The sequence below is a fragment of the Theropithecus gelada genome, chromosome 6 (genome assembly GCF_003255815.1).
Source record: "Theropithecus gelada isolate Dixy chromosome 6, Tgel_1.0, whole genome shotgun sequence".
Lineage (NCBI taxonomy): Eukaryota > Metazoa > Chordata > Mammalia > Primates > Cercopithecidae > Theropithecus > Theropithecus gelada.
Window position 1 is genome coordinate 50555190 of NC_037673.1, and position 15296 is coordinate 50570485.

A 15296-nucleotide genomic window follows, 5' to 3' on the forward strand; every position below is an offset into this window, starting at 1 on the left:
GAGAAGTTAACAAAACAAGCCCCAGATCAATCACATTGCTTCTGACAACGCCTAACCTTCTAGATTCCAAGTCCAATGGTTTTCCTGATACTATGATGCTAGTAGATCTTAACAAATAATAATCTGGATCTACACGAATCCAATATGGTAGCCACTAGCCACATGTGATTTTAGCTCTTGATATGTGTTTAATTCGAATTTAGATGTGCTGTAAGTGTAAATGCACACTGGATTTCAAAGATTTAGTATGAAAAAAACAAAATATCTCAATTCTTATTTTATGAAGTGATAATCTAGAAATATTGGACTTAAGTAAATTATTAAAATTCATTTTATATATTTCCTTTTATTTCTTTAATGTGGCTACTAGAAACTTATGTATGGCTTACATATTTCTACTGAACAGCACCGATATATTTAGCAATATACAGTTTATACATTATATATATATTCTATGTAAATAGAATATTCTATATAAATAGTTCATTAAATAATTCCTGTAGTAAATGTGAGAAACAGGAAAATCATATCCAACTTGGAAAAGTTCAAATGTAATACTTCTTAAGAAATATAGTTCTGTTCTTCAGGTACTCTTACCTAGAATGAATTAAGGATATGTAGAAACTCTTGTTACTTATAAAATAATATAGAGATACTGTAGGTCTCTACAGAGATACTATAGTGTTCCTATAGTATCTCTAGAGTATAATATAGAGATACTATATATATATTTACTATATAGATATATGGAATGGACTATAGAGTATCTCTAGACTATATATTATATATATTATATATACTATCTAGATCGTATCTATATATAGAGATACTATATATACTCTATATAGTGTACTCTAGAGATGCTATAAGTTTCTATAGTATCTTTATAGTAGAGATAATAGGGAGGGATAATAATGTAGGGATGTACTGTATACCTATAGTATCTCTATAAGTACACAAGTTCCCCCATTAATCATCTGTTTTCAGTTCTTAACCAAATAAGGTATTATGCAGGCTCATCTTTTTATATAAGAATATTCTCATTTTTGAGATGAAAAGAAGTTCTCTTTATCCTGCTGTTGATAATTTCTGCAGCTGTCCCCTCAGCTTATATCTTTTTTGCATAGCTCGCTCTTCTTTACCTCACTTCTTATGGAAGGCTGGTGTTCTGAAATTGGGGAGTGGAAAAGAAGAAAAGATTGAATGTTCCCTATGACTTCTTTTTCTCCCTTTTTCCACTACCATGTCCCCAAACATACTGACACACAAAGCAAATATAAATAACCCCTGATTCTTTTAGCCTTAACCTTAGGGCCTCATCCTAAACATCTTAAGCTCAGCATCTATTCCAAAGGAACTCTTTAATGATAACGTTTCTTTGTAAAGAGGGAAAAAGAATATCTGGGGTTTCCTCTGAAATGTAGATGAACCTCACTTCAGTTCTTTGTGTACTAAAAAGACCCACCTTTCTCACCCATGTGGCTTTTGTCTTTCCTTGTGTTATGTAGTAAGTGATGGGGTAGAAGGATCGGGGTGGAGGAAGCTACATCATGGAGAGAGGAGGTGGAAGACAGCTGTGGAAAATTTGGACGGTGGAAGACTAGAATCTACTACCATTTACATGCTAATGAAAACTAGAAATGGCCTTTTTTCCCCTGTTTGATCTGATTTGAAACTTTGTGACTTTTCTCTAGTACATCATTTTACCCCCTGTGTTTTTCTCATTGTTGTTAGCTATAAAACTCTTTGAAATTCTCAAAATAAAGGAAGGTTTCTTTCAGGAATAGGAGGGCTGAGGACAAGCTGTGAAACTGCATTCTGTTCATAGTGGGTCTATTGAGGTGGAAAACCCGCCTCCGAAGTAATAGAAGGTAGAAGCAGGGAAGGAAACAGGTCTGGCCCTAGATCCAGGAAAATAAAGAAAGAAATAATTGGAGATGTAGCTTAGTACTTAGAATTATCCCAGAAGTGAACATCAGTAAGGTCTGGGCTTCCACCTAACGTAACTTCTTATGAGGGTCTCAACCTCACATCCATGTATCTTAAAAAAACAAAACGAAACAAAACAAAAACTCAAAGGCAAGAATCATGACTTTCATGTAGGTATAAAATGCAAGTAAAAGAATTTATTTTACTCATATAAGGGGACAAGGCAGATATCATAACCAGTTCAAAGTAAAAGTCAAAACAGCGCTAATTCGTGTGACATAAAGAAATGTAGTGGATTGCAAATAGAGACAAAATTGGGTTTTGGTGGGGGAGGTCTATTAAGTAGAACACAGGACAGAAATTACATGTGTATCAATTGTGTACAACCTAAAAAGAATTGCCCGGTAGCTAAAAGATAAGGAACTGATCTAAAATCTGACCTGGAAGGGAAAGGGTGTGCTAGAAACAATGCATAGTTTTCCATTGAAACAAAAATTTTTATTTTTCTATTCCTTCTCCGTTTTGATTAGGAGATAATCTCAGCAAGAGATTATTTGTGATCACAAAATAAGACTGGTATGATAGTTAGCCTTATTATTTACATACGTGTAGCAAGAGTGTTAATTTGTCATATACGCTTTCTTGTTTGCTTTGGTGAAAGTTTTTACAAGGAATCTCTGATTGGACTTTTAAGTCTCTTGAGCTAGGAAACCACGCTGGGAACTTGCCACTAGATTTATTTGGTATTACCTTTTAATTTGGGCAAATTCCTCCTTTCTCAGGATCTCCAAAATATCCTAAGAGTCCTTGCTACCATAAGACTGGGAATCCTATAAGCCAAGTGCTAGGCCACTTTTCCCAGAAGGACGTATTGTTATTGGACATATGCAAATAACTATATTGTCATGAAAATAAGAATACTCAATTAGAGTTTCTGAATTCTGGAGGAGTCATGGAGAATGAGATATTATTTACAAATATTTCAATTTACAAAGTAAACTCTACTAAATTGTAATGAGTTATAGATACCTTAAGAGGAAAGAGAGCTTTCTTACATGTACAAAGAATACATTGAGACAATATCAGCAATATTCCAAACATAAAATTATGATCGATCCTCATCAGTTCTTCAGTCCTATATAATTATTATTTGTTCTACTGGATCATAAATGTATCTGCTTCTTGACTAGCGCTCTGGATATCCTGACTCAGTCTACTTGTATGATCTTAAAATTAAGTGATGGCATCAAAAGCCTCTACCCTCAAAGCATCTGGCATGGGCCATTTCTGCAGGGTTCTGAGACAGTCCTTCTTTGTTGAAGATAAAGCACTCTGCCCTGTAGCTGATTGCAAGAGTTTGCCAGGAAGCATCAGAGTAAAACAAAAAAAATAAAAACTATTTGTAGATTATAAAAGACAAAATGGCTGTAGTTAACATTACTGGTAATTTTATTTCCTTCTTTTTTTTTTTCTTCTTTTTTTTGAGACAGAGTCTCACTCTGTTGCCCAGGCTAGAATGCAATGGCGTGATCTTGGCTCACTGCAACCTCAGCCTCCTGGGTTCAAGCGATTCTCCTGCTTCAGCCTCCCAAGTAGCTGGGACTACAGGCGCCCACCACCATGCTCAGCTAATACAGCTAATATTTTGTATTTTAGTAGAGATGGGGTTTTGCCATGTTGGCCAGGCTGTTCTCGAACTCCTGACCTCAGGTGATCCACCCACCTCAGCCTCCCAAAATGCTGGAATTAGAGGCGTGAGCCACCATGCCTGGCCCATTAATGGTGAGGCAGGAGAATGGTGGAACCCAGGAGGCGGAGCTTGCAGTGAGCTGAGATCACACCACTGCACTCCAGTCTGGGCAACAGAGCGAGACTCCGTCTCAAAAAAAAAAAAAAAAAAAAAAAATTAAAGTGAAATATATGGTTAAGAGTTCATAGCAAGAATAATGCAACTTAATCCACAAACATTTTCAGCAAAATATCTGGTAATGTGGTCACTTAAGCCTATTTTCAAAGACAGTGAATATTCATCTGATTTATAAAAATGAACATATTCTTTTATGGAGAAAAAATCTTGAGATACGACATAATAATACTGAAACATAACATGAATATGCTTGGCATATATTTAAAATATATAAATATCAAGTAAAAAGATTTAAGTCTGGAGTATGTCCTAAATATCAGTATATTAATAAAACTCAGAGAAGTGACATTGATTTCCAGTTGACATTTACTGGCCTAGAAGATGCAATATTTAAACTACAGAAGTAAAGATGCAATCAAGTTAATGTTTTTATTAAAAATAACAAATTATGACTGATAAACTATACTGTAATTATTTGTTGGGCAAAGCAGTACAAGGACTCAGGTAAATAGAACACATCTTGAGCAGTGAAGGCATTGATAATTCCCCAGGAACTTACCATATAGCATAAATTTTGGTTAATAACACTTTTCCCATGAAATTTAACCTTGGGATGGCTAAGGATCTTTTCTGAATTGACAACTTTTCTCATAGTTGACAGCTCTTCCCAAGTAGCTCATTAATTATAGCATATAAAATAAACCTAATTCTTTTTAGCACCTCTGTTTTCACAAAATGAAAGAATATATCTTTGTAATTTTCCAGAGGCCCTCTAGGGAATCTCAAAGATAATTATAGGTGCAATGATATCCTGAAAGTTTTATTTTACATTTAGGATTCAGTTGTGGGAAGGTAAATATCAAAAGTTGTCAGGAGATGTGAACAGTTAGGATAGATATAGAATCACAGGTACCTGAGAAATGATATGTGGCCACTCACTGCAAAGTCACAATAAAACTTAAACACAGAAAGTAATATGATGGTAAAGAACCTTAGCTCTTAGCATTCTCTTTCTCTTTCTGGCACAGTCACTTTACTTGAGGACATAACTATTCTCTTTTTCCTTTAATAAACAAAAACATATCTCATAACCTTGCATGCAGAGTTTTACCTCTCTACCACCATTTCTCCTATTCGAGTTTCATTTATATGTATCTTTTAACCAAAGTGACTGATTCCATAGAGAAACTGGGAGATGGATAATTGAAATGGTTACACTTCAGCATTTTAGTAGACTAGCAGATCTCATAAATACACGTAACTTTCTATAGCTATATGCATTCCTTATACTCCAACTTCTCCAGGTGGCAAAAATGAAAATGTTCACTAACGAACCCAGAGATACAGCCTCTCTGTAGCATATGAAAATAAGTAGCAAGAGTATATACATTTAAAATTTTGCTTAGTAATTATAGTGGAGAAAATATGTCTTTTCTCACCCATCACATAGGTGCATCTCCTATAATAAAGGACAGTTAAAAATAGAAAAGCACATATTTAATGTAAATTTTATGTGATACAGGACCCTTCAGAAATGAAAACCCAAAGAAACAGGAATACTTGTGTATTTTATGCTAAATTTGAAGAAAAAGTACATTGTGTGTGGAAATATGACTGGATAAAGAAGGTATGATCCAGTAGTAATAAGCTAGAGAGAACTTAGCCAGGCCTGTTTGTTCAGATTCTTCTCTTAAGTCCATCCCTCTGTAATATTACTTGCCTCTGGGTTATAGGGCACATGAATGTCTTATGATTTCTTCCATGAGAAGGCCAGGGAATTATTTTATGGTCTACTTCAAGGTACAAGGGTGGGAGGAGGTCAGAGTGGCCTTCTCTGTTTCTTCAAATGCCAAGGTGCCATTATTTTAGGGTAGCATGTCCTGAACCCTATCATTATCAATGGATTAGTATTCTGTCTTACTTAGAAGAGATCTAAGGTTCACAACTAATTGATCACAACTGATTACAGATTTCGTTACTCCTTTTCCACTCCCACAGCTTGACTCCACTAGTCTTAAAAAATAATTAAAAAAATAAGTAAAAGATCTGGATATCTAATAAATATCTATTAATTACTTGACGATCTTGGAAATTAATTTTGAAGGTGACATATTACAAAACATAATTATTGTTGAAATAAAGTTGTCAATAATGAATCAATTTGGTTAATCATAGGTTTACATTTTTCATGACTAAACATTAAACAAGTTTAATGGCTTATTTGATCAGTAAACATCTTTGGTAATTAAAAAAATACACAAGTGGAATAAAAGTCTGTTTGTATATTTAACATTGATAAACCAGAGAAAACTTTGCTGTTTTATTAAACCAAAATTATTAGTCTTGTTTGTCAAGATTTACCTACACGATATGAACTTGAAGTCTCAAAATGTTTGTTAGTTGCTCTAAGAGTACTCTTTAAGTATTCTTAAAAATTTCTAGCACACTGAACGTATTAGAAGTTCCATTTTCTTCTTCTCTGAAAATTTTAAGATTCAATTTACATAATCACTTATTTTTCTCTATAAGCTAATCAGAACAGAGTTCCTTAAAAAGACTTTATAATCTAATTCATCAATGCCACCTAAAGGTAGAAAAGCCTTAAATACATGCACAATAAGGCTTTTCTCTATACAGACATTGATAGACATATAGTCACACAGAGTTTATAACTTCAGTTCTAAACTTTCAGCCATTAGTTAATAATACAAAATGATGAAATACCAAAGAGCTGTTCTTTTCTGAGTACTAATTCTTAATTGATTTGAGTCCAAAATAGAATAGATTAACAAACTAGATTCTCTATTTTGTTCCTACCCAACAGAGAATAGACCTCTATAAACCATTAATCCATTTACGGGGATCATCAGATGGTCAGATTGCAAAACCAATTCCCCAGAGTAGTAGAGAGCAAAAGACCAGAGTCAGCAGAATTCTCTTGCTGCTGGATTCACCTTTTAGAGCCAAGAAAAGAGGTATGCAGGCTTAAGCATAAGGTATACCATTTCTTTGATGAAGAAGTTTGCCTGCATTTGGTCAATAAATCTATAAGATGTCTCAAGGCGACCTCCAAAATTGTTAAATTTTCCAGAAAAAGATACATTGACTGTAGCATAGATATACAATAAACATGTATTGAAGGATTTTACTCATCTGATATAAGGGAGCAGGGCAAATGTTATAACCAGTTCAAAGGACAAGTCAAACAGCACAGATTTATGTAGGGTAAAGAAACGTTGAGATGAATTGCAAATTGAGACAAAACTGATTGTTCCAGGACTGGGTTGAGAGGGGAGTCAAAGCTATGAGAAAGGACAGACTTTATGTATCTATCAGTTATAGGTGATTCTCCTTATTTACAGTTAATGTTGTTGTTGTTTTTTTTTTTTTTTTTTTTTTTTTTTTGAGACGGAGTCTCACTCTGTCACCCAGGCTGGAGTGCACTGGCATGATCTCAGCTCATTGCAAGCTCCATCTCCCAGATTCACACCATTCTTCTGCCTCAGCCCCCCAAGTAGCTGGGACTACAGGTGCCCGCCACCATGCCTGGCTAATTTTTTGTATTTTTAGTGGAGATGGGGTTTCACCGTGTTAGCTAGGATGGTCTTGATCTCCTGACCTCATGATCTGCCTGCCTCGGCCTCCAAAAGTGCTGGAATTACAGGCGCAAGCCACCGTGCCAGGCCCCACAGTTACGTTCTTTAAAGTCACTATGAAACACTAAATTAGCAAGAATTCTTATTCCTGGGGATATACATGGTTAAGTTCCTGCAGGCCTCTGGTCACATAGTTTGTCATCTGACGAGTACATAACCTTTTTCTATGTGTGTTTTTGTTTAAAGACACCTTATTTAATACAGTTAATTCATCAACATTGAACTCACAACCAACAGCACTATAACTCATGCCTAAACAAAGCTTATCTGAAACACGTATTGGCACATCACAGCTTTCTTGGAACACTAGATAACATTTCAGCACACTGTTTGGGGACCATTTTAAACAGTGAAATTACCAAAAACCAGCACAGAAATGCAAAAAACTGGCACTAAATAGAGCACAGAAAGTATGCTTGTTTACAGTATGAGAGCTGAAACAAGAAGGCAGAGCATTATCCTGCTTCCCTTCATTTAGAAATGTGTGTTACAGGACTCAAATTTTTTGGCATTCTCCACATGTCACAAATGACCACAGAAGCACCATGGGTGTTGATTTAGGAGTCACAAACTTTAGTTAATAGGTGAATTCATGAAAGATTTTTTTATATATACATAGCTTTTTCCTCCCAGTGTCTAATCCCGTATCCTGTCTGTGGCTGGGAAAATACTGCTAAGGCAAGGGCGACAGCGAGCATGCAAGCGAGAGCGCGCGCGAGAGCTAGAGAGAATTATATATGGTGGCTTAGTGACATTTCTGGTATATTGTAGATTAAATAGGATTCTGAGAATCCCTATGAGTAGCTTGCAGATCTCTGGGAGTGGTTTTTGGCTATTTGTGTAGTTTTTTTCTCCAGAAAAATGTGTTCTAAATTTCTAATGACTGATTTTCAGATGTACTTTTGGAACACAATAGCTGGAGTAGTGGATTACTACCTTGGTTTGTTTTGTGGCAAATGCTGAATAATTCCAACTACTGCTTTGAAAATAATAGTAATATTACATAACAAGTATATTATTTGAAAAGATAAAATTTCAAGGAGCCGTTGACTGTCACATCAAAGCAGTATTGAGAGGTGTCACAGCTACAGCAGGTGTAGGGTACTACTAATCTAACAAATATTTCAGGTGCCTCATGTTTTCACCTTATTTGCTTGTTTAAATCACTTTATATAAACTTCATGGGAAGACTTGCTTTGCAGTGTATCCAAAACTGCTGTTATTCTCCATAGTATTTTCTAAAGATCTAGGATACTTTTACGTTATTCTGAACCATTTACCCCCTACCCTACCCTACCCCCATATTATATATCTAATTGGTAATTTCAAAGTAAAGATACTTTTAAAGTGAAATTCCTAAAAAGCTATTTTTCTTTTCTGCTCCTTAAAATTATATGTTAGGGTTATGCTCTGCTTTCAGCCAGATACCAGATATAATATGGGTGCATAGCCTGGTGAAGAATCTAGAAACCTGCCAAGTACCAGTGTACTTTGCTTTGGCCTCCCAAAGCTTTGCTCTTCTGATCCCATGCTTCAGTTGGAAGTGACTGTCAGTTATGTCAGTTTGTGCCAAATTATGTGGTAGTTCTTGTTCAGTGCACAAATGGAGAGTAGGAAAAATCATTTAGCTGTTCACTTCCAAACTCATGTCAGGGTTTGAGATTAGGTTATTAGAGAACAAAGACCTTTAACAGAACGTCAATCAAGGTTGAGGTAAAACATTTCGCAAGCAATAAAAGAACTGATGGATGTTTGTATTTTTATATTACTGAACCATAAATTAAATGATTCTGCATAAAAATGAATGGAATTGATTTTATTTTTCTGTCTTATATGTGGAATTCGTAAGTTAATTGTGGCCTGGTTTTGTTCAGAGGTTGGGGATTTTTGGCATTTGAAAAGATTATACCATTTATATCATAGGAAATAGAATATTCCAACCACAATGTGGAGATCTACAAAATAAACTGGCATATTTCAGAAAAAAAAATTGGGCATGGGATGTTAAAGATCACATTTTAAGTTTACTACAGCATTTTCCAAAGGGAAATGATACTAGGGCTTAAAGTTCAAGCTATTTTTGTGAAAGCATTTCAGTGTGTGAAACAGCAAAGGGAGTCAGCTTCTCATCATTTAGGTGCTGGTAGTTGGGTTTGTGGCAAATCTGTGCCATATGGCTACTGTCCTCTAGGAAGTGACGGCAGCACTGGGAGCTTTACCCATCCCTGGGGCAGCTGCCTTGGACTCCATTGCTTTGATCTTCTGTTGCACAGCTGGGAAGAGCAAGGGGCTGGTTTTCAGTACCCTATAGGACAACATATGGGACCATTATGATTGTAGACTATACCTTCATTTTATATAAGCATATAAACATTCTTCGGAGAGTGCAAGTATTTTCACTTCCATGTTCCCATTCAGAAAAACAAGTTTGGGCTCTTTCTTTAAAAAAAAGAAAATATATACATATATATATATATTTTTTTTTATCTATTTTAGGGTTAAAAAGGACACTGTTATAGAAATTTAAACATTTAATATCTATATTTTATTTCTTGCAAAATATATTCTTTCTTTTTAGCAACAAGTTTCAAATAGGAAGTAGGAAAGATGAGTATAATTTGTGTAACTTACCTATTCTTAAGCACACATGCTTAATGTCCTTTCAAGTGTTGTCCTTTTTAGCTCAACTTCACTGTTTGCTCAGGTAACCTTTATATTCGAGTATAGTGGGACCAGTAAATTTGTTCATCCAGGCACTGTAAGGAGGAGGATGCTTGGAAATGTGATCAGATTCTTAACAGTATCTCAAAAAACAGCAAATGTTTATTATGATGACAGCCCTACATAGTAGAAAAGTTTTCTGAATAATGAATAGAAAATCCAAAGATGTCCGTGGATTCTTTCTTTAGTTTTAGTCTCTATTGTGAATTGTCATTGGACTTCCTCATATACTCCTTTGCGTTTAGGGAAGCACAGTTGCATGTGCAACTTTGGAAACAAAGTTGTTTATCACAGAGAAATGGGAAGATAATAAATGTTTTGCCCTACACATCCTAACAATCATGAGTGGTCAGTGGTAATTATATAGAGATGGATCTTATTAGCAAATGCAGGCTTCTTCTGTGTGTATTTTTGTTTGTTTTTCACAGGGTGCTTTGCCCATCCACATTCCAATCCCTGTCATGATACTTCTATTTATTGTTGTTATCACCATCAACAGCAACTGTAATCTGGCTCACAATTCCCAGGAGCCAGCTCACTCCTTAGTTACCAGGAAAAAACCCAAACCAGTTGTTCTTTTATGTGTATAAAACTTCATTCTTCTCACATTGCAGTGACCCTGACCACATTTTGAAACTCCATAACCAGAATAGATATTAGATCTGTGTCTGAGATCTGATGTAGTACAGAGAATTCTCCCTGGTGGCTGAAAGGGTAATTGAGTGAATGAGAAAGTGACTATCAGGTTTGTGTTTGTGTGTATATTACTGGTTCCTAGATATTTGAGTGCTTTCTCATTTCTGCAGTTTCTTTCCTAATGTCTTTATTGACCTGGTGAGTGTGTGTTGGGAGGTAGTAAGAGGAGAGAGATTTAGGTTTCTTACCTATCATTTGGCAAGAAAAGATTATGGAGGTCTTGGGTTAATTTTCCAGCTGTCATTATAACCAAATACAGAATCTACACTAGAAACCATTTCCTTCCTCACAATTGTGGGAGAGCATATGTGGAACATAGATTTCCCAGGGATTCTTAAAAGTCTTTTCAACATATTTTTTCAAATAAAAGGAAATGAATGAAATAGATAAAACTTGTAATTGCAGAATATTTTTAAAGAAATGCAGTTTTAGGCCGAGCGTGGTGGCTCACACCTGTAATCCCAGCACTTTGGGAGGCCAAGGCGGGCAGATCACAAGGTCAGTAGATCAAGACCATCCTGGCTAACATGGTGAAACCCCATCTCTACTAAAAATACGAAAACTTAGCCAGGAATGGTGGCGGGCGCCTATAGTCCCAGCTACTGGGGAGGCTAAGGCAGGAGAATGGCGTGAACCCGGGAGGCGGAGCTTGCAGTGAGCTGAGATCGCGCCACTGCACTCTAGCCTGGGCGACAAAGCAAGACTCCGTCTCAAAAAAAAAAGAGAAAATAAAAGAAATGTAGTTTTATTAATAAAGTAGTTAGGTGTTAAAGTCCATCTGGGTTAAAATCCTGGTTTTGCCACTTATTAGCCCTGTGACCTTAGGCTGTTTATTTTCTCTATATTTTTTTAAGTTAATGTAAAATTAAGATATATACAATGCCTTCCTTATAGCCATGCAACCTATAAACTCCATACATAAAATTTCAATAAAAATACATTTCACGCACTCAGCATGGGGACTAGAACATACTACCTAGTGCACCAGGAATGCTCTTGCCTCAGGGCCTTTGCAGTTACTGTTCTCTGCCCACTTCTCAGGGAGGGAGGGCTCCCCTGTATACCCCATCTAAAATGTTTTCTCCTTAGTACTTACTAGGATGTAATACACATTTTTAATTTAGGTATTACTGTATTAGCACCTAATATACTATATACTTACTAACTTTTCTTCCCCTACTAACTTCAAGAAGTTCAGGAAAATTTTGTTTTATTCACTAGTCTGCCTCCACTGTCTAAAAACAGTCTCTGACATGGAGTTGGCAATCAATAATATTTATCAAATGAATGGCAATGCTTGGTAAATATTGTTATACCTCCTTTATTAAATTGAATATTTTTTGTAATTATCAGCATCATTTGCTGGTTAATATGGGAAGTGCTTAAGAAGTTTATAATTTTAAAGTTATTATGCTCAGATCACAGTATTAATTTGCTTACCAAAACCCATTTCTGTAGTTAATAACTAGGTTAGATTATAGCTAGCTATACCCAAAACATCACAAATTCAAATTTAGTGGGCTCTAATGTAATGGAAATTTATATAGAGACATGGTGCTAGGAAGTTGTGAATCAAATTTGAGGACCAGATAATACTTAACATTTATTGAGTGCCTACTATAAACCACAAGAGACAGTGTAGCATAATAGGTAAGGCGTAGCCTCCAAAATCTGGCCAGCTGTGTTTAAATCCTGATTCTGTCCCTTCTTGGCTGAGTGACCTTACGCTAGTTACCTAACCTCTCTGAGCCTCAGTTTACCCAGCTGTACAAGGGGGATAATATTACTTCATATAAAGGTTCTTTCTCATAGAACTCAATAAATGTTAAGTGGGGGTGCTTTCTAAGCACTTTACATGAATTATGACATCCATATGAAGTACAAGACGTGTACTTTAATCCTCATGACAACCTTATGAAATATAAACTTTTCTTATGCCCTTTAGTAAATTTTTTGAAATGGAGATAACTACTTGTTACGTACATACTTTATAAGTCCAGATTCTCTTAAAGTAAGCTATAGCTTTGTAACTTTTTTTTAATGGATAAGAAAGTTCTCAAAACATATTTTCTACTCTGTGAAAATAAGATTATGTTGAGCAAGTAAATTAATATTTTCTCTCCTGGATTCTGATGTTTCATTTGCTTTCCTGCTTCCCCATTTCCTTATAGTTATTGGACTTTCTTTGGAGATGGGGTTCCAGCAGTTGGGAATGTAATATTCTGTTATGGATAAAGTAGATTAAAAGTTTAAATTAAAATACTCTGTTAAATGTTGTTACTTTCCTTTGTGTACAGTAGCAGTAGTATACTTTGATGAGTTGAGTTTCATAGGCTTAACTTTTGTGGTAAAACTGAGTACTAACTAAGGGACTGTTGAAATGTAAGCTTTGTGGCAGAAGGTACTATACTCACCAAGATCAAGAAGCTCACTTAATTAGACCATATAATAATCACATTTTGGACGTTTTATACGTGACTGCATGATACAGCCATGAATTAGAGGTTTCAAGATGAGTTCTTTGAATAAAATCCTAAGAGAAGAATAAATTACAGGTGTGGGAAAATGGATTTTATGAAGAAAAGTGAATGTTACAGGAGTTGCCTAGCTTAGGGAATAAAAGAATGACTTAATTATATTTTTAAGGAGGAGGATGTTGATTTGTTTCCCATGTTTTAGGAGAACTACAGAATAGAACTTAGTACAGAAAATGTAGACATACATATACCCAGTTTTCAAAATTACAAAATGCTGAAATGACTTTGGATGGAAAATATAAATACTCAGAAGAGAATAGACAACTTTGATTAGTGGCCCTTTCTTTTGTATGCATAAAAATCTCCTGGAATTGATAAAGTGTAGTTTCCTGGGTCCCTACCCGAGATTCTGATCTAGTGGGCCTTTGGTCAGGCCTAACAATTTGCACTGTTTATCGGGTACTCGCATGTGAGTCCAATTAGTGAGATAGCCCTTGAAATAAATGTTGAAAATCTTTTTGAGTTTAATCAGTAGCCTGTCCAAGTCCAGGAGGTTGAACCAAGTAAACTCTCATGGTCCACTTCAACTATGTAGTACACACACGCACCCACACACACGTACATATTTTTCTATATCCCTTTGGAAGAGTTCTAAACTAACTCTTGTAAAGAAACCAATTTTTGGAAGAATAGTGAGGTTGGTTATGTTGTTCATCGCTCTTCGTTGCAACTGTTTTTAAAGTCCTTTGTTAAACCACATAGAGCAATGGAAATTTTAATGTAATACATAGATATCAGTAATTGAACAAGGAGAAACTGAATCATAGTTTACATCTTTAACTTGAGATATGGTAAATAATCTGTAGGCAATCTTTTGGACCCTTTTCTCACAGAGGATTATAAGGGAACAAATAGTAAGTATATCTCAGATGTGTTGACATATACTCTTAATGATAAGTGAACATTAAGTTACAAAAGCTAGCCTCCGCTTGCTATGCTTTTCAGGTATCCTCTTTAATTCTGTTTCTGTGGATTTGTCTTTGTTTTTTCCTCCTAGGATGGAGCTATGACGTTGAAGAGAGGAAGGTTCCAAAACCCAAGTCCAAGTCTTATGGTGCAAACTTTTCTTGGAACAAAAGAACAAGAGTATCCACAAAATAGGTTGGCGCTGACTATATCTGTGCTTGACTGTGAATAAAGTCAGCTGTGCAGTATTTATAGTCCATATACATCGCTTAATCTCCTAATAAATTTGACCTTTAAACTATAGATACATTTTGTGGTGTCTATTTTAAATGTCTTTTGATGTCTCAAATTGGGCATGTTTCAATTTCCTATATATAGAGAAGATTTGAGGTGATCATACTTCCGGGAAATCTTGGTACTTAGAATCTATTAACAGGAATGCTTGAAATCAGCTGCAACATTGAAGTTTTATATTTGCTTTTTATAGCCATTCTCAAGTTAATATTGTTTATAAATCACCAGCCAACATTATTAAAATGTTGTCTTAGAAATCGTTTTATCATAGGTAGAGAAGTACACGATAACACTGCAGTCTTACAAACTTAAACCCCTGTCTCATCATTATTAAAGTTCTCTTCTTTTAATTACTACTTTATAATTTACTAAGGTACTTTGAGCCTGAATGAATTGCATTTCATAGTAATCTCTGCCCAGAAATCAACACTTCCTGATTATGAGGAGTTCAGGTGAAGATTTCATATTCTTAGGAATTAAGACTCAGAGAAAATAAAAATCAGTTCATTCACGGGGATTTGTAATATTCAGTTGTTTTTTTGAACTATATACATGCTTTTATTGTTAAACATTTAGGTCATACATTATGAGTTAAACACATGCTTTGTTTGGCTATTCAAAAAACACTTTGTATACTAACCCTCATAATAACCCTATTAGCAGGAACTATTATTTTACCCATTTTGCAAA

General features: G+C 35.3%; 1 protein-coding gene across 2 annotated transcripts in view; it reads left to right on the forward strand.

Moving 5' to 3' along the window:
* Positions 1-14615, forward strand: part of NDUFS4 (NADH:ubiquinone oxidoreductase subunit S4) — a 116883-nt gene extending 102268 nt beyond the window's left edge. Inside the window, exon 4 of one of the 2 annotated variants that reach the window (XM_025388734.1) lies at positions 14404-14615. In XM_025388734.1, the coding sequence (XP_025244519.1) occupies positions 14404-14416 (13 nt within the window). In that variant the 3' untranslated portion in view covers positions 14417-14615. The remainder of the gene's footprint in view (positions 1-14403) is intronic. The other variant, XM_025388733.1, reaches the window with a different exon arrangement.
* The last annotated feature ends 681 nt before the right edge of the window (positions 14616-15296 follow it).